Source organism: Salvelinus alpinus, chromosome 14 (genome assembly GCF_045679555.1).
Source record: "Salvelinus alpinus chromosome 14, SLU_Salpinus.1, whole genome shotgun sequence".
Taxonomy (NCBI): domain Eukaryota; kingdom Metazoa; phylum Chordata; class Actinopteri; order Salmoniformes; family Salmonidae; genus Salvelinus; species Salvelinus alpinus.
In genome coordinates this window covers 37654938-37674356 of record NC_092099.1, presented here as the reverse complement: position 1 = coordinate 37674356, position 19419 = coordinate 37654938, and the positions used below count along the sequence as shown (strand labels likewise).

The window sequence follows — 19419 nt, the reverse complement described above, 5'->3', positions numbered from 1 at the left end:
TGATTTCACAGAAGTGTGATTGACTTGGAGTTACATTGTGTTGTTTAAGTGTTCCCTTTATTTTTTTGAGCAGTATATATATATATATATATATATATATATATGTATAATTTAAAGCTATTGCATACAACTGCATTGATTGTCAATGTTTTTTTTTAATGTGAAGTAGTTGCTGCCTTCATCCATTTACTAAGACAAACGTGTATTTGATTTAGTCCAATCCTATGTCTGACCATTAAGGAGGGCATGACCTGTCTTAATGTACAACATTGAACTCACAGTAAGAGGGACTGCTGTCCCAGAAAGCCTGGTATGAGATTCTCAGATCTACACCAATTCAATCATTCAATGACTCTCTTACTTCAAAGGTAACATTAAAGTCTTCCATCACACTAACCATGCGGACTCAATAAACAGGAGTAGGTGTAGATTCTATTAAGCCATTAAGATCAAAATACTTTCCTCTGAGAAGCAAATGTTTGGGAAAGCAGCTCTCTCTTATTGTGAGGCATGACACGGACTTCCTCTTCAAATCATGAGCTGGGTCGTGTTCAATAGGTACAAAATGGAAGAAAATGTATTGAAATGTGGAAATACTATCTTAGACTTGTCCAATAAGAAGGGCTTGTTTTTGCTTTCTGTTCAAAAACGTTTTGCTACGGTGTGACTTAATGAACACAACCCAGGTTAACCCTCTTCCCTCGGGAATGGTCAAGTATGGGGATGCACAGAGTAAGTACAAGGACTTAACTATGTGGCTTAATGTGTCTAACATTAATGATCTATGCAGAAGATGTTATTTGACTTCTGATAAATGACCACAGATAAATACCAAATGTGAACTGGTTCCACTATCTAACATGTTGCCTATTTGTCTTATAAAAGAGTTTGTATCAATCTTTTATTTTCTTCCCATTTGTGATTAAAACAAACCCACTAAACTGTCATAAAAACACACATGAAAAAGAACAAACATTCCACTGTCAAGCGGCTTTATTGGTTTGTTGTTCCGGATCCCATATTTTAAGAGGTTGACATTGTACACGTGTCACAATATTTCAGCACGGTGCGCAGTATAAGGCCAGGATTCAATCCGATTGTGCTTTGTCAGCTATGCGCCATTTAAAGGCCGATTGAGCCAACATATGCAGCATTAACCATGGATGCGAACCTGGGAACATTGTCTTTAAAAGGTGCATTGCTGACAAAGTGTGATCAGATTGAATCCCGGCCCCAGAGAGCAGCAATAGTAGGCTGGTTATATGGTGTAACAAGAACTAATGACATGAACAGATGTACGAATACATAAAAGTTTCAGTCATCATTTCTTCTGATTGTTTTAGTTTTGTTGATTCAATTGACAAAGCAGCCCTTTTAGTGAGAAATAAAACACTACAGCAATAAAAACAACGTAAAATATATTTGATGAGTTAAGTTAACAGGATTTTTTTGCAATCTTTTAATTTATGTACAATAGAAAACCTTACATTTCTGGATAGAAATATCTTTGGTCACTGTAAATTAAGCAAAGATTTCAGGTATGTGCATGTTCTTCCTCTTTGTACTTTTTGAAACAAACATACATTTCTTCATGTTGAGAAAAATTACATATCATATAAATGTCATTTTTTTCAAATTCGCTCACACTGACCATCAGAAAACTGCCACCAAGTGAGCTGTAAAACACACCATCTTTTTTTCAGCTAGGGAAAAATCAACACATTTTCTACACACATATTATACAATTGACTCTCGTACAAGGCTAAACATGATCATAAATAAAAGCACTGTCGTCCTTCACTTCGCTCTGAAATGTAACAAAAAACGAAAGGACAGAAAACAAAAACAAACAAGACATTCTAATGCAGACAATTCCATGGGAATAAACAACAAAAACTGAATAATCTAATGTCTTTTCCCTAAGAAATATTAAACTATCCCCTTAGGCAGCATTCTAGTAGTCATCTCAATTAACAGATAGACCAACATCCCCACTCTTAGCCATTTTGTGTTCTCAATCCACCTCATCAACACATTACTTTTGTTCCTTATCATGAGAAAATACAAATGTTCCCATAATTGATGTAGGCCCCGTTTGCAACCATACAGAAAACTTTTTTCCCCCAGCATGCTCAACTGGAGGTTGTATTTTGGAATTGTTTTTAATATCGGTCTTTGCATGTACATTGAATGATTGATTAATCTTTTGCTACACAAAGATAAATAAACACATTTTTCTAAACTAATCCAAATCATTTAGTTAGATTTATTGCACCCATTACTAAAATAGTTGTTCTAGTTTAAATGGCTTAGGTAGTCTCCTAACACTGTTCTTAACCCTGGCAGTCATTATGAATGGGTGAATAATGTAATTGTTGGATATCAAAATAGGAATTACCTTTGCAAGCCAGCATGAGGTTACTTGCAGGTAGGGTTGCAAAATTCTGGTAAATTTCCAAAGTTTTTCAAAAATCCCGGTTGGAAGACTCGTGAAAATCCTTCAACCAGGAGGTTTGGCGAATTTTGGGACAGTTACCGTCATTTTGCAATCCTAATTGCAGGATTGATTTGGCCTTTAAACCATGAGTTTCAGGCGCTTGCATTAGGGTAAAGCTAGGCCTCAAAATAAGGCCTTATGAGATATGTAATGTATTGTCATAGAGTTTAATTATAATGATAACATGCGCCTATTAACTCACTTGGTGAAGGCCACAGGACTGAAAATGAACGAATTCAACAACCATGTCTCTGTCACTAACAAATCTAGTCATGGGTGGTAACGCTACAATTCACTCGAAAAGGCAAGGAACACTGGAAAATAATATTGGAGTCAAGGTTTTTTTCGGGGCGTTACTTAACATTTTCAAGCTGATACAACTCAAGTCTGGACACCCTACAGGATCACAGTGTTTGAGTAATGACTACAAAATCACTAAGTAACTGTACTTGGATATATTAAGTGCAAGAGGTTTCCTCAAAAAATTTGAAGTAATGACAGCACATTGGGCTTTACAGTAGGACCATAGACAATATAAAACAGCATGTCAGTGGCACTTCTTTAACTGTAGTGCAATAAGGTATTTAGTTCATACTCCTGTGTAGACTGTACTGATTACTGTTTGTTGCTTTGATTTTAGGCTATGTTAAACTACACGTATGATAGACATGGCATAATAAGGATTTTTTTGTCCTGTCATCTTGTAATCTCTTGTGATTGTTTTGATACCATTTTCAATGCACTGCATGTAAAAATCCAGCCTCTGGCACATAAAATAAACCAAAAATGTAAGATTGCCAAATTGTTTCATACCAAATATATGCTCAAATGAATTAGTCATTATTCTGTATAGTGCTTAGAGAAGAGGGACAATTGAAAGCTGCTAATTGTGCTGTATTTATAAAAGCCATACCCTGCACCATAAAAATTACAAGAATCAAGTTAAATAGCAAAATGAACTGATGTTACTTCACTTTACTAATCAAGATATGTTGTATTGTCCAGTGCATTTAAGGAATAGAGGAACATTAAAATATGGTAATAGTATACCATATCAACTGAAATAAGACAAAACAAACGTGAAAAATAACAGTCACTCGAGTCATTACAGTGGGCTTACACCAGGTGTAACGCTACAGGTATAACACCATCATATAGTACTTTTTTGTTATCCCTTTAACTTTAAATTGAATATACAGCTGTAAGTACTACTGTATAACGGCATGTAAGTACTATATAATTGCATTACTATATCTATTCCATTATAGTTACTATGGAATAATGCCCTGACCAACTTTGAAGCTAAGAGAGTATCTGAAACTGAGAAGTCCCTATTCACTTCAGCAGGTCTACATTATGGCTGTTCACAATTATTGTTTCCACATGGACAGACACAACATTTACAGTAGGGATCAAGGGGAATTCAACATAATCTCTAGCTCGTCACAGGGGATTTAAAGGCATTAAACGTCATAATAAATTGAACAAAAACATATCTTTACTTTAAATATTCATATTCACTGAGACAATCAATCTTGTTCCCTCCATCACCAGTAAGATGTTCTTTTTTAGATAATATATTAGTCCTTACTAAAATACATAATTATGAAAATCATCAAAAAAGTTTGAACTACAATCTACATCAAGCATTGTCACTACTAGACTGCCTGTCACTTTACTGTACTGTGAAATAGTCTTAGAGGCATCTTCATTTCAGTCACATCGCATCTACAAAATCATCAACATCTAATATCCCCCCCAAAATTATATTTCGAGGCCTAACTGAGGCAAAAACTTTTAGAGCACCTTGATGTTATCCTCACAAATAATCCTGATAGGTATCAGTCTGGTGTTTTCTGTAATGACCTTAGTGATCACTGTTTTACAGCCTGTGTTCGTAATGGCTGCTCAGTGAAACGACCTGTCCTGTCGCTTGATAAAAAACTTGAATGAGCAAGCATTCCTCCATGAACTGGCCTCTGTAAAATGGTATAGAATCAGCTTGATCCCCTCTGTCGAAGACGCTTCAACCTTTTAAAATATTTTCAGTGGTATTGATATTGTTAAACAAACCTCCATAAAGAAAATGAGAATTAAAAACAGGTTCAGCCCCTGGTTCGACCGTGATCTTGCAGAGTTACTCCACCTCAAGAATTGCATTTGGCGAAAGGCTCGGCACACACATACTCAGGCTGACTGGCTCTCGTTCAGGCAAATGAGAAATAAGTGCACTCAAGCTATCTGGAAGGCCAAAGTTAGTTACTTCAAGGAGCAGTTCTCTCTCTGTGGGTCAAACTCCAAGAAGTTCTGGAAAATGGTTAAAGACCTGGAGAATAAACCCTCCTCCTCACAGCTGCCCATGTCCCTTAAAGTTGATGATGTGGTTGTTACTGACAAGAAGCACATGGCTGAGCTCTTTAATCACCACTTCATTAAGTCAGGATTCCTATTAGACTCAGCCATGCCTCCTTGCCCGTCCAACATTTCCTCATCTCCCACCCCTTCTAATGCGACTATCCCTGATGCTTCTCCCTCTTTTTCCCCTGCCCCGCAACAAAGTTTCTCCCTGCAGGCAGTCACTGAGTCCGAGGTGCTAAAGGAGCTCCTGAAACTTGACCCCCAAAAAACATCTGGGTCAGATGGTTTAGACCCTTTCTTCTTTAAGGTTCTGCCCATATCATCGGCAAGCCTGTCTCTCCTTTCTGGGGAGGTTCCCATTGCTTGGAAGGCAGCCAAGGTTCATCCTTTACTTAAAGGGGGAGATCAAGCTGATATAGGCCTATTTCTATTTTGCTTTGTTTATCGAAAGTGTTGGAAAAACGTGTCAATAATCAACTGACTGGCTTTCTTGATGTCTACAGTATTCTCTCATGTATGCAATCTGGTTTCCGCTCAGGTTATTGATGTGTCACTGCACCCTTAAAATGTCTTCAATTATGTCACCATTGCGCTTGACTCTAAGCAATGTTGTGCTGCTATTTTTATTGACTTGGACAAAGCTTTTGATACGGTAGACCATTCCATTCTTGTGGGCCGGCTAAGGCGTATCGGTGTCTCTGAGGGGTCTTTGGCCTGGTTTGCTAACTACCTCAGAGTGAGGTGTATAAAGTCAGAAAATCTGCTGTCTCAGCCACTGCCTGTCACCAAGGGAGTAGCCCAAGGCTCAATCCTATGCCCCACGCTCTTCTCAATTTACATCAACAACATAGCTCAGGCAGTAGGAAGCTCTCTCATCCATTTATATGCAGATGATACAGCCATATACTCAGCTGGCCCCTTCCCGGATTTTGTGTTAAATGCTCTACAACAAAGCTTTCTTAGTGTCCAACAAGCTTTCTCTACCCTTAACCTTGTTCTGAACACCTTCAAAACAAAGGTCATGTGGTTTGGTAAGAAGAATGCCCCTCTCCCCACAGGTGTGATTACTACCTCTGAGGGTTTAAAGCTTGAGGTAGTCACCTCATACAAGTACTTGGGAGTATGGCTAGACAGTACATTATCCTTCTCTCAGCACATATCAAAGCTGCAGGCTAAAGTTAAATCTAGACTTGGTTTCCTCTCCTCTTTCACCCCAGCTGCCAAACTAACCCTGATTCAGATGACCATCCTACCCATGCTAGATTACAGAGACATAATTTATAGATCGGCAGGTAAGGGTGCTCTCGAGTGGCTAGATGTTGTTTACCATTCGGCCATCAGATTTGCCACCAATGCTCCTTATAGGACACATCACTGCACTCTATACTCCTCTGTAAACTGGTAATCTCTGTATACCCATCGCAAGACCCACTGGTTGATGCTTATTTATAAAACCCTCTTAGGCCTCACTCCCCCTATCTGAGATCTCTACTGCAGCCCTCATCCTCCACATACAACACCCGTTCTGCCAGTCACATTCTGTTAAAGGTCCCAAAAGCACACACATCCCTGGGTCGCTCGTCTTTTCAGTTCGCTACAGCTATCGACTGGAACGAGCTGCAACAAACACTCAAACTGGACAGCTTTATCTCAATCTCTTAATTTAAAAACTCAAATCATGGACACTCTTACTGACAGTTGTGGCTGCTTTGCGTGATGTATTGTGGTCTCTACGTTCTTGCCCATTGTGCTGTTGTCTGTGCCCAGTAATGTTTGTACCATGTTTTGTGCTGCTACCATGTTGTGATCATGTGTCGCTACCATGCTATGTTGTTGTCTAAGGTCTCTCTTTATGTAGTGTTGTGTTGTCTCTCTTGTCGTGATGTGTGTTTTGTCCTATATTTATTTGTATTTTTTTAATCCCAGCCCCCATTCCCGCAGGAGGCCTTTTGCCTTTTGGTAGGCCGCCATTATAAATAAGAATTTGTTCTTAACTGACTTGCCTAGTTAAATAAAATTAAAATAAAAAATCCCAGTTTACTAGATATGGAGCTTTCACCAGGAAAGAACTACACGTTAACAACAATCTGCTGTAAAAAATGAATTGAAATACTGCATTGTTACATTGAGTAGTGTTGAATCATTGGACATGTCATAAAAATGTTAACTGAAAAAGGGCTTGATGAAAATGTAGGTGATTCATATACTGTAAGGTCTGAGAATGTTGCAAACCTTGCACGACAACACTAGGAAACTGAACATCCTCATTTTACAATCCCGGTGAGGGGAATAAAGTATTCATTTTAGAATAGGTGGTAATTCATAAAGAAGCACTGGCACCTCACCGTGATCAGCTAGCTACTCTTGAGGTATGGCTTCTTCTGATTTTGCTTACAGCTTACTGGCATCTCCTTCATTAATTCGATAAAGAAAAGTGCAATCAATGGCTTATTTTTCCCCTTTTCTGATAGTAGCCTTACTTGGCACACACCTTTCCAGTATTCTGATGGTACTGTCTGGAGTACTAAAGGGCAAAGTAGTGTGTCAGGAGGACATCGAGAACCTAAACTCTGGAGTTCTCCCTGTGTGCATCCCAAATGGCACCCTATTCCCTTTATAGTGCACTATTGGCACCCTATTCCCTTTATAGTGCACTATTGGCACCCTATTCCCTTTAAATAGGATGCCATTTGGGACTGTCTTAATGTGACACAAACCGTGCCATGACTGGGATTGGAGACTGTTCAGAGAGAGGAGAGAAAGAACGTATAGAGAACATTAAGACTTTCCAAATGTAATTTCAATGCCTTTCCTATCCTCAGACTTTCAAAGGACGAAGGTTAGTATTGTTTTCATTGATTATATCTAGCAATTTCATGAACAGTCATTGACAATGGGCCACTGTCTTGTCTGTTCCAAAACTAACATTAAAATAAGTTCTAGGTTGTAGAAATGTGTTTAAACTAGACAGATAAGGTATTGTGGTTCAAATCCTTCTTTCAGGCATTTATAATACATAGACATTTTTCACTGCATTTTGTTTTAAGAATCAACATAACATTTGTTCAAAAGTATCACACATTTCCCTGACTTTGATGTGGTTAATGTGATTGTTTCCTAAACAACTTTCCTGACTTTTCCTTGATGATTTTCCAAGGATCAAATCCTATTCCCTTATAGAGCACTACTTTTGACCTGGGCTGATAGACACAGCCCCAGGCAGATAACCTTTCAGTCAGTCAGTCAGCCACCCACCCACCCAGCCAGCCACCCACCCACCCAGTCAGCCCATCAAAAGTAGTGCACTATGTAGGGAATAGGGTGTCATCTGGTACACAGCCCCAGGCAGAGGACCTTGCAGTCAGTAAGTCAGTCACCCAACCAGTCAGTCAGTCAGCCACACAGTCAGTCAGTCAGTCAGTCAGTTCCGCACACACAGGATAAATCCAGCTAGCAGAGGGATGAGGTTTAACAATAGAAGCCACAGAGTTACCACTAAGCTGGAGGAACTGGAGCATGGGTCTGGAAGAGAGGCAAAACACTTCCTTAATACCAAAAGGTCTATATAATGTATCTAGTTATATAAAGTATATACAGTGGGGAGAACAAGTATTTGATACACTGCCGATTTTGCAGGTTTTCCTACTTACAAAGCATGTAGAGGTCTGTAATTTTTATCATAGGTACACTTCAACTATGAGAGACGGAATCTAAAACAAAAATCCAGAAAATCACATTGTATGATTTTTAAGTAATTAATTTGCATTTTATTGCATGACATAAGTATTTGATACATCAGAAAAGCAGAACTTAATATTTGGTACAGAAACCTTTGTTTGCAATTACAGAGATCATACGTTTCCTGTAGTTCTTGACTAGGTTTGCACACACTGCAGCAGGGATTTTGGGCCACTCCTCCCTACAGATCTTCTCCAGATCCTTCAGGTTTCGGGGCTGTCGCTGGGCAATACGGACTTTCAGCTCCCTCCAAAGATTTTCTATTGGGTTCAGGTCTGGAGACTGGCTAGGCCACTCCAGGACCTTGAGATGCTTCTTACGGAGCCACTCCTTAGTTGCCATGGCTGTGTGCTTCGTGTCGTTGTCATGCTGGAAGACCCAGCCACGACCCATCTTCAATGCTCTTACTGAGGGAAGGAGGTTGTTGGCCAAGATCTCGCGATACATGGCCCCATCCATCCTCCCCTCAATACGGTGCAGTCGTCCTGTCCCCTTTGCAGAAAAGCATCCCCAAAGAATGATGTTTCCACCTCCATGCTTCACGTTTGGGATGGTGTTCTTGGGGTTGTACTCATACTTCTTCTTCCTCCAAACACGGCGAGTGGAGTTTAGACCAAAAAGCTCTATTTTTGTCTCATCAGACCACATGACCTTCTCCCATTCCTCCTCTGGATCATCCAGATGGTCATTGGCAAACTTCAGACGGGCCTGGACATGCACTGGCTTAAGCAGGGGGACCTTGCGTGCGCTGCAGGATTTTAATCCATGACGGCGTAGTGTGTTACTAATGGTTTTCTTTGAGACTGTGGTCCCAGCTCTCTTCAGGTCATTGACCAGGTCCTGCCGTGTAGTTCTGGGCTGATCCCTCACCTTCCTCATGATCATTGATGCCCCACGAGGTGAAATCTTGCATGGAGCCCCAGACCGAGGGTGATTGACCGTCATCTTGAACTTCTTCCATTTTCTAATAATTGCGCCAACAGTTGTTTCCTTCTCACCAAGCTGCTTGCCTATTGTCCTGTAGCCCATCCCAGCCTTGTGCAGGTCTACAATTTTATCCCTGATGTCCTTACACAGCTCTCTGGTCTTGGCCATTGTGGAGAGGTTGGAATCTGTTTGATTGAGTGTGTGGACAGGTGTCTTTTATACAGGTAACGAGTTCAAACAGGTGCAGTTAATACAGGTAATGAGTGGAGAACAGGAGGGCTTCTTAAAGAAAAACTAACAGGTCTGTGAGAGCCGGAATTCTTACTGGTTGGTAGGTGATCAAATACTTATGTCATGCAATAAAATGCAAATTAATTATTTAAAAATCATACAATGTGATTTTCTGGATTTAGATTCCGTCTCTCACAGTTGAAGTGTACCTATGATAAAAATGACAGACCTCTACATGCTTTGTAAGTAGGAAAACCTGCAAAATCGGCAGTGTATCAAATACTTGTTCTCCCCACTGTATGTGTGTGCATGAATATGGAAGGTAGGAAAGACAGGCATGGGAACTCACCAATAGGGACTCTCCTGGTACTATTGAGGGGAGGCAGCTGTTGTGGTGGAGGGCAGGCGCTACAGAAGTCTGAGCAGGCAGGACAGACGAGAACCCCGTTGTAGACCCAGTCATTAACACGCACACTAACTCTCAGCAGCTGACCGGTATGCACACACTGAAACTCAGTATCCTGCACCCATACTGTCAGACCCTGGGTAGAGCAAGACATCTGGAAACAACCACAATATAACATTTAAGTATTTGTTTTTTGTATGGGTTACTTTAAATATCTGCCTGTCACACATCTATAACAGGGTTACATATTTGTTAACCCAAAACACATAAATTAGACTGAGAATTTGTGATTCTGTAAGATCATATGATAAAAGGATGAGACTTAAAGGTGGTAAACATTATTAAGAAGACTCCCACAGTACATAGCTTGCAAAATATGGAAAAGTGACAAAACATAGATTGCAGAGATGCTGAAATGGAGATATCTATTTTATTATTTACATATTCTGCATTACCTTATAACAGCCACTTCCCCAGTCAGGGTAGGTCATGCGCCTGGTACACTGCTCCATGATGAAGGCTGTCTTCTGGTACAAACACACAGAGTCTGGACCATACTGCTCAGCTCCATAGTTCCTCCACCAATCTGGAAGCAGTGTCAGATAGCCTACTCGTAAGTAGGGTTGCAAAATGACGGAACATTTCCCAGAAACACAATTTTCAGGTTTTCCATAAATCCCAGTTGGAAGATTCCCAGAATTGGGAGGGAATAAGCAGAGAGGGAACATGGAACACTCTAACAGGGAATCATCCAACTGGGAATCCTCCAGCTGGGGTTTCTGGAAAACCTGGGAATGTTGTGAATGTTTCCGGAATTTTGCAGACCTTCTAGTAAGTGAACAGTCTCAGAGTACATTATCCAAGGCCCAGCGGGGTCTGAGGCACCAAGAGGCAAGAACAATGCAAGAAGGAAATGGATATTACCGGGTTGGTTCTCCTGGACCCTGCAGTAGGAGTTGCGTTGGTACTCTCCACTCAGGTGCCAGCTGAACTCCTGGCTGAAGGGACAGTAGTCAGCGATCTCCACAGCTCCACCGTAGGAGGCACTGTCCCTCACAGAGACATCAGGGATATGGTCAAAGTACTGCAGGAGGGGAAGTGGACAAGATTTACTGTATGGACTATGCAGGTCACAAGTAGTCAACAACATCTTAAATAAAGACCATTTTAAATGTGTGTTTTGTTCGTTTTTGTTGCCTTTTTTTGTTTGCAAGTGTTTAGTAAATCGTTGAGTGTCATACACTTGCAATATTTATGTTTGTCTTCTAATCCTCTGTAGTGGTCCAATAGGTTTCTGACACAGACTCTTGCTAGCATCATGTGGTTATCACTGGGTGTATTGTCATAGCCTCGATTTCTAGACTTCGTGACTTTGAAGGATGGCATTGTGAGACTAGTATTTTACCTGGTAGTCCAGGGGTAGGTCCTGAGGGTACTTCTGCAGGTTGCAGACAGCCACAGCCAGCTGGTCCTGCCTGCAGGTTAGCTGGAGGGGTGTGGCCCGCACCGTGTCACAGTAAGGGGTCACCACTTTACGACTGAAAAACAATAACACACCGAGGGTTGGATCAGGTAGAGCCACAGTTTGTCATTTAAATGTTTTTATTGTGTTTTTTTACAGTTTGTTACAATTTCTAATAGAGTTTCTAAGGCTTGATTTTTGTGTTGACAGAAATGTTGACATATGAGACAGGGTGCGTTGTCTGGTGCTACTTTAAATTTGTTTAGAGGCATGCCATGTGACTAGACGTTTAGATGTTTCAGCCTGTTGTGTACAATAAGAAACCTTAACTCTGATTAGATACCTCCTTACCTCTGACGTTGCCTTTCAATCCAGAACTTACAGCTTTTCATCACAAAGTCACAGCCCAGGCCCTTGCCCCAGTCCAGCCTCTCTGCCATGCTGTAGTTGGCTCTGTACCAACTACATAGGAGACAAAGATTACCCGAACACATTGTACATCAAGTCAGGTAAACTCTTGAACTTCAATACAAATCATATGTCAAAGTCAAAAACTTTCAATCATGCCAATGCTCAAGAAAAAAGAGCCAAGTTGTTTAATAGTCAAAGCTCTTGAAATTACATCAAATGTAAAAGTCATTATTTTCTTGTATTCCATATATTTTCTGGAAACAGTCAGCAACCTTACCCTGTGTCTTCCATGATGGCCAAGGTGATCCTAGAAAACACTCTGTTTTGTGTGTGCGATCCAGTCATTGCTTCGTTCTGTTATCAATACAAACAGGAGAATCATCCAAGTATCATATATAGATGAATAATGAACCTATATGAGCATATAAATGCTGACGATGAGTAGTGAACTATAGCTAAATAAGAAATACAGAATTCACAATAGTTATACAGACTATGAAACTGAGTGAAAGGGTATGGTGTGGTTAGGTCTATATCAGGAATTCCATTACAGACATCAGTTCTACTAGGCTGAGTAAAGATACACCACAAATGTAGGCTACACATATTGTACAGAAAGGAATCATTTCAGAGAACAGTAAAAACTAAGCACAGTACAATGCCATCAATTTTCAGCCCTCCTTTTACCTCTAGTAGCCTCTTCTCCCAGTGGTTCAGCTCAGTACCCATCCCTCCCTGGTTCTCCAGCTCCATACCCTCCAGAATGGGACAGCCAAAGTGTCTCCTCGCTTCCTCCTGCCAACACATGCAGGGATACAGGACATAAACATTAACCACATTACAGGACAGGACAGTACAGGGCAGCGCAGCACAACAGAACAAAATAGCATAACACCACACAGAACAGCCCAGCATAGCCTCTACAAAGGGGACATGCTGTATCTACCCATGACAAATGCATGTAAATACATAATTCAATGGTGAGGAGGTTAAAACGAGGATTCTTACCACAACACGAGGCGTCACTAGAAGATGCACTTCATGACGGACCATCACTCCACCACGGATGTCCCATAATCGATTCACTCTACGAATCACTGCATCACTCCATTGATACAGACCTAAACTATAATAGAAAGCAAAAATAGTCTTAAATGTTAACAAAATGAATGAGAAAATACAATGCACAACAGAATAACAATTACAATATCATCTAAGCCTACTGGTTATTACAAACAGCATGATTATAAAAACAAAGTCTGACAGCAGACGAAAATTATGAAGTATACATACCTCTCGTTGAATGCTGGTAGTCCACTTGCAAACCGAGGTGTCAATGGCTTGCCATTATAATCATGATAAAATGCAAACAGCCCTGCTGAAAAACCCTTTTGGACAGATACGTAAAGATTGCATTACTCAATCAATAATGAAATCTGTGTTGGACAGGTTCGATTGATTATCGTATTTATTTAAGTAATTCATGACTAGCTTTGCCCCAATAGGAATATAAAGTAGATTCCAATGCACCCACCAAGGCATGTATGATTTCGTGTTTGACGGTTGACAGCATGCTCTCAAACTCCTGAGGTTGGGTGGATATCATATTGGGGCACAGGTTGGCATATCCAGCAATGGGCCTGAAAAGGTAAAGAGAGTGAAACTGACATTATTATGATATCATTGGGTTAAAATACCTATTCAGGGGCCAATAACTACCATGTCACCTACCAGACCCAATCACTACCTAGGCAATCTGAAATATCCTAAAATGCTGCCATTCTAAAATATATTCTAAGGGTGTATATAACCAGGTGTGTATAAAGAGTAGGGGTGCAATGGTTCCCCAAACCCACTGTTCAGTTTCTGTACAGCAGGAATATTAAATGCTATTTACAATGTTCAGCATTCACAATGTTCCATGCATTGTCTGTTGTGACCAAATTGTTATGTTGCGCCTCTCAAGTTGACCCTGATGCTGCGTTTGTAACCATGTGGAAGGTGGGAATTGACCAGTTATGAATTCGTAAATACTACTTGGATTCATTTGCGTGATTTGAACTCGTTTAGAACCGCTGATTGGCTAATGGCCAACAAGCTGTGGCAACCAAAAACTAAAAATACAGCTATCATACTTATAAAACAAAATATAGAGTTAAAAAACGACATTAATAGATTGTTTCTTTTAAATAATGTTTTCTTGTTGCATTTACAGTAATGGTTGAAAATGCTGTTAGAGGCCATTTCCTTAGTAGGTGACGTCAGAGGTTACCATGTGGGAGAAGTGGGTGCTCAGGGTGATAGACGAGTTTCCACTAGTAATTACCAGTTTGAGATCCGATCAAGTGGATTTTCCACAGTTGTATGTGGTAAATTCCCACTTCGCACTTGGTTACGAACGCACCATGACACTGTCTCTTTCAGTGCCAGATGCTCACTCATAAAAGGGGGCGTGTCTGTAGCGTGGTACGGCTTCCACTCCGGGGTAATGTGATTGGACAATTAATTAGTAACATTAACATGATGTCTTTTAATTGCAGTCGCTGTACTCATAATATACAGGAGAACGATCGCCTTATGGCGAGGATAGCTGTGCTGCAAGCCCAGCTTCAGACGCAATCGTTAGGCAAGGGTAATTTCAGTGTAGGAAAGGATGAAACAGCGTCTGTGCCACCAGTAAGTACAGATAGTAACGTTAGTATAAATCCCCCCGCACAGTCCCCGCAGCCGGACAACTTTCTCATGGCTTCTGGAGGGAAATGATGATGGAATGCTCAACTGGTGTCGCTCATTCAGCCGACAGAAACTTTCAACCGGTTTTCCCCATTAAGTAGCGAGTCGGAGTCTGAGGCCGAGTCTTCTCTTGTCTCTACTCCTCCCGTTACGGGGTCTGAGACGCCGAAGGCTCCCACCATTAGCTCTGACAAATTGAAAACCCTAGTCATTGGCGACTCCATTACCCGCAGTATTAGACTTAAAACGAATCACCCAGCGATCATACACTGTTTACCAGGGGGCAGGGCTACCGACGTTAAGGCTAATCTGAAGATGGTGCTGCCTAAAGCTAAATCTGGCGAGTGTAGAGAGTATAGAGATATTGTTATCCACGTCGGCACCAACGATGTTAGGATGAAACAGTCAGAGGTCACCAAGCGCAACATAGCTTCAGCGTGTAAATCAGCTAGAAAGATGTGTCGGCATCGAGTAATTGTCTCTGGCCCCCTCCCAGTTAGGGGGAGTGACGAGCTCTACAGCAGAGTCTCACAACTCAATCGCTGGTTGAAAACTGTTTTCTGCCCCTCCCAAAAGATAGAATTTGTAGATAATTGGCCCTCTTTCTGGGACTCACCCACAAACAGGACTAAGCCTGACCTGCTGAGGAGTGACGGACTCCATCCTAGCTGGAGGGGTGCTCTCATCTTATCTACTAACATAGATAGGGCTCTAACTCCTCTAGCTCCACAATGAAATAGGGTGCAGGCCAGGCAGCAGGCTGTTAGCCAACCTGCCAGCTTAGTGGAGTCTGCCAATAGCACAGTCAGTGTAGTCAGCTCAGCTATCCCCATTGAGAATGTGTCTGTGCCCCGATCTAGGTTGGGAAAAACTAAACATGGCGGTGTTCGCCTTAGCAATCTCACTGGAATAAAGACCTCCTCCATTCCTGCCATTATTGAAAGAGATTGTGATACCTCACATCTCAAAATAGGGTTACTTAATGTTAGATCCCTCACTTCAAAGGCAGTTATAGTCAATGAACTAATCACTGATCATAATCTTGATGTGATTGGCCTGACTGAAACATGGCTTAAGCCTGATGAATTTACTGTGTTAAATGAGGCCTCACCTCCTGGTTACACTAGTGACCATATCCCCCGTGCATCCCGCAAAGGCGGAGGTGTTGCTAACATTTAGGATAGCAAATTTCAATTTACAAAAAAAAAAATGACGTTTTCGTCTTTTGAGCTTCTAGTCATGAAATCTATGCAGCCTACTCAATCACTTTTTATAGCTACTGTTTACAGGCCTCCTGGGCCATATACAGCGTTCCTCACTGAGTTCCCTGAATTCCTATCAGACCTTGTAGTCATAGCAGATCATATTGTAATTTTTGGTGATTTTAATATTCATATGGAGAAGTCCACAGACCCACTCCAAAAGTCTTTCGGAGCCATCATCGACTCAGTGGGTTTTGTCCAACATGTCTCTGGACCTACTCACTGCCACAGTCATACTCTGGACCTAGTTTTGTCCCATGGAATAAATGTTGTAGATCTTAATGTTTTTCCTCATAATCCTGGACTATCGGACCACCATTTTATTACGTTTGCAATCGCAACAAATAATCTGCTCAGACCCCAACCAAGGAGCATCAAAAGTTGTGCTATAAATTCTCAGACAACACAAAAATTCAAAATTCTTTTTGATACTGTTTCAAAGCTAACTAAAAAGCAGCATTCCCCAAGAGAGGATGGCTTTCACTTCAGCAGTAATAAATTCATGAACTTCTTTGAGGAAAAGATCATGATCATTAGAAAGCAAATTACGGACTCCTCTTTAAATCTGCGTATTCCTCCAGGGCTTAGCTGTCCTGGATCTGCACAGCTCTGCCAGGGCCTGGGATCGGGAGAGACACTTAAGTGTTTTAGTACTATATCTCTTGACACAATGATGAAAATAATCATGGCCTCTAAACCTTCAAGCTGCATACTGGATCCTATTCCTACTAAACTACTGAAAGAGCTGCTTCCACCGGATGTGTACCAAACTCACTAAAAGTGGCAGTAATAAAGCCTCTCTTGAAAAAGCCAAACCTTGACCCGGAAAATATAAAAAACTATCGGCCTATCTCGAATCTTCCATTCCTCTCAAAAATTTTAGAAAAAGCTGTTGCGCAGCAACTCACTGCCTTCCTGAAGACAAACAATGTATACGAAATGCTTCAGTCTGGTTTTAGACCACATCATAGCACTGAGACTGCATTTGTGAAGGTGGTAAATGACCTTTTAATGGCGTCAGACCGAGGCTCTGCATCTGTCCTCGTGCTACTAGACCTTAGTGCTGCCTTTGACACCATCGATCACCACATTCTTTTGGAGAGACTGGAAACCCAAATTGGTCTACACGGACAAGTTCTGGCCTGGTTTAGATCTTACCTGTCGGAAAGATATCAGTTTGTCTCTGTGAATGGTTTGCCCTCTGACAAATCAACTGTACATTTCGGTGTTCCTCAAGGTTCCGTTTTAGGACCACTATTGTTTTCACTATATATTTTACCTCTTGGGGATGTTATTCGAAAACATAATGTTAACTTTCACTGCTATGCGGATGACACACAGCTGTACATTTCAATGAAACATGGTGAAGCTCCAAAATTGCCCTCGCTAGAAGCCTGTGTTTCAGACATAAGGAAGTGGATGGCTGAAAACTTTCTACTTTTAAACTCGGACAAAACAGAGATGCTTGTTCTAGGTCCCAAGAAACAAAGAGATCTTCTGTTAAATCTGACAATTAATTTTGATGGTTGTAAAGTCGTCTCAAATAAAACTGTGAAGGACCTCGGCGTTACTCTTGACCCTGATCTCTCTTTTGACGAACATATCAAGACTGTTTCAAGGACAGCTTTTTTCCATCTACGTAACATTGCAAGAATCAGAAATTCTCTGTCCAAAAATGATGCAGAAAAATTTATCCATGCATTTGTTACTTCTAGGTTAGACTACTGCAATGCTCTACTTTCCGGCTACCCGGATAAAGCACTAAATAAACTTCAGTTAGTGCTAAATACGGCTGCTAGAATCCTGACTAGAACCAAGAAATTTGATCATATTACTCCAGTGCTAGCTTCCCTACACTGGCTTCCTGTTAAGGCAAGGGCTGATTTCAAGGTTTTACTGTTAACCTATAAAGCGTTACATGGGCTTGCTCCTACCTATCTTTCCGAGTTGGTCCTGCCGTACATACCTATACGTACGCTACGGTCACAAGACGCAGGCCTCCTAATTGTCCCTAGAATTTCTAAGCAAACAGCTGGAGGCAGGGCTTTCTCCTATAGATCTCCATTTTTATGGAACGGTCTGCCTACCCATGTGAGAGACGCAGACTCGGTCTCAACCTTTAAGTCTTTACTGAAGACTTATCTCTTCAGTAGGTCATATGATTGAGTGTAGTCTGGCCCAGGAGTGTGAAGGTGAACGGAAAGGCTCTGGAGCAACGAACCACCCTTGCTGTCTCTGCCTGGCCGGTTCCCCTCTCTCCACTGGGATTCTCTGCCTCTAACACTATTACAGGGGCTGAGTCACTGGCTTACTGGTGCTCTTTCATGCCGTCCCTAGGAGGGGTGCGTCACTTGAGTGGGTTGAGTTACTGACGTGATCTTCCTGTCTGGGTTGGCGCCCCCCCTTGGTTTGTGCTGTGGTGGAGATCTTTGTGGGCTATACTCGGCCTTGTCTCAGGATTGTAAGTTGGTGGTTGAAGATATCCCTCTAGTGGTGCGGGGGCTCTGCTTTGGCAAAGTGGGTGGGGTTATATCCTTCCTGTTTGGCCCTGTCCGGGGGTATCATCGGATGGGGCCACAGTGTCTCCTGACCACTCCTGTCTCAGCCTCCAGTATTTATGCTGCAGTAGTTTATGTGTCGGGGGGCTAGGGTCAGTTGGTTATACCTGGAGTACTTCTCCTGTCTTATCCAGTGTCCTGTGTGAATTTAAGTATGCTCTCTCTAATTCTCTCGTTCTCTCTTTCTTTCTCTCTCTCGGAGAACCTGAGCCCTAGGACCATACGTCACGGCAAACCGGGCATGATGACTCCTTGCTGTCCCCAGTCCACCTGGCCTTGCTGCTGTTCCAGTTTCAACTGTTCTGCCTGCGGTTATGGAACCCCTACCTGTCCCAGACCTGCTGCTTTCAACTCTTAATGATCGGCTATGAAAAGCCAACTGACTTTTATTCCTGATTATTATTTGACCATGCTTGTCATTTATGAACATTTTGAAAATCTTGTCTCTTTCTAATTCTCTCCTTCTCTCTTTCTTTCTCTCTCTCGGAGGACCTGAGCCCTAGGACCATACGTCAGGACTACGGGGCATGATGACTCCTTGCTGTCCCCAGTCCACCTGGCCTTGCTGCTATTCCAGTTTCAACTGTTCTGCCTGCGGTTATGGAACCGCCACCTGTCCCAGACCTGCTATTTTCAACTCTTAATGATCGGCTATGAAAAGCCAACTGAAAATTATTCATGATTATTATTTGACCATGCTTGTCACTTATGAACATTTTGAACATCTTGGCATAGTTCTGTTATAATCTCCACCCGGCACAGCCAGAAGAGGACTGGCCACCCCTCATAGCCTGGTTCCTCTCTAGGTTTCTTCCTAGGTTTTGGCCTTTCTAGGG

At 41.6% G+C, this 19419-nt stretch overlaps 1 protein-coding gene across 2 annotated transcripts in view; it reads right to left on the bottom strand.

Moving 5' to 3' along the window:
* LOC139538893 (leishmanolysin-like peptidase) overlaps window positions 1–19419 on the bottom strand; it is a 50656-nt gene that overhangs the window by 3976 nt on the left and 27261 nt on the right. Inside the window, exons 7-17 of one of the 2 annotated variants that reach the window (XM_071341447.1) lie at window positions 13565–13670; window positions 13324–13418; window positions 13039–13156; window positions 12718–12825; window positions 12308–12384; window positions 11971–12081; window positions 11563–11695; window positions 11082–11241; window positions 10613–10743; window positions 10101–10311; window positions 518–8377 (exon numbers count right to left, since the gene is read on the bottom strand). In XM_071341447.1, coding sequence (XP_071197548.1) covers window positions 8277–8377; window positions 10101–10311; window positions 10613–10743; window positions 11082–11241; window positions 11563–11695; window positions 11971–12081; window positions 12308–12384; window positions 12718–12825; window positions 13039–13156; window positions 13324–13418; window positions 13565–13670 — 1351 coding nt within the window. In that variant the 3' untranslated portion in view covers window positions 518–8276. Of the gene's footprint in view, window positions 1–517; window positions 8378–10100; window positions 10312–10612; window positions 10744–11081; window positions 11242–11562; window positions 11696–11970; window positions 12082–12307; window positions 12385–12717; window positions 12826–13038; window positions 13157–13323; window positions 13419–13564; window positions 13671–19419 lie in introns of those variants that run through there. The other variant, XM_071341448.1, reaches the window with a different exon arrangement.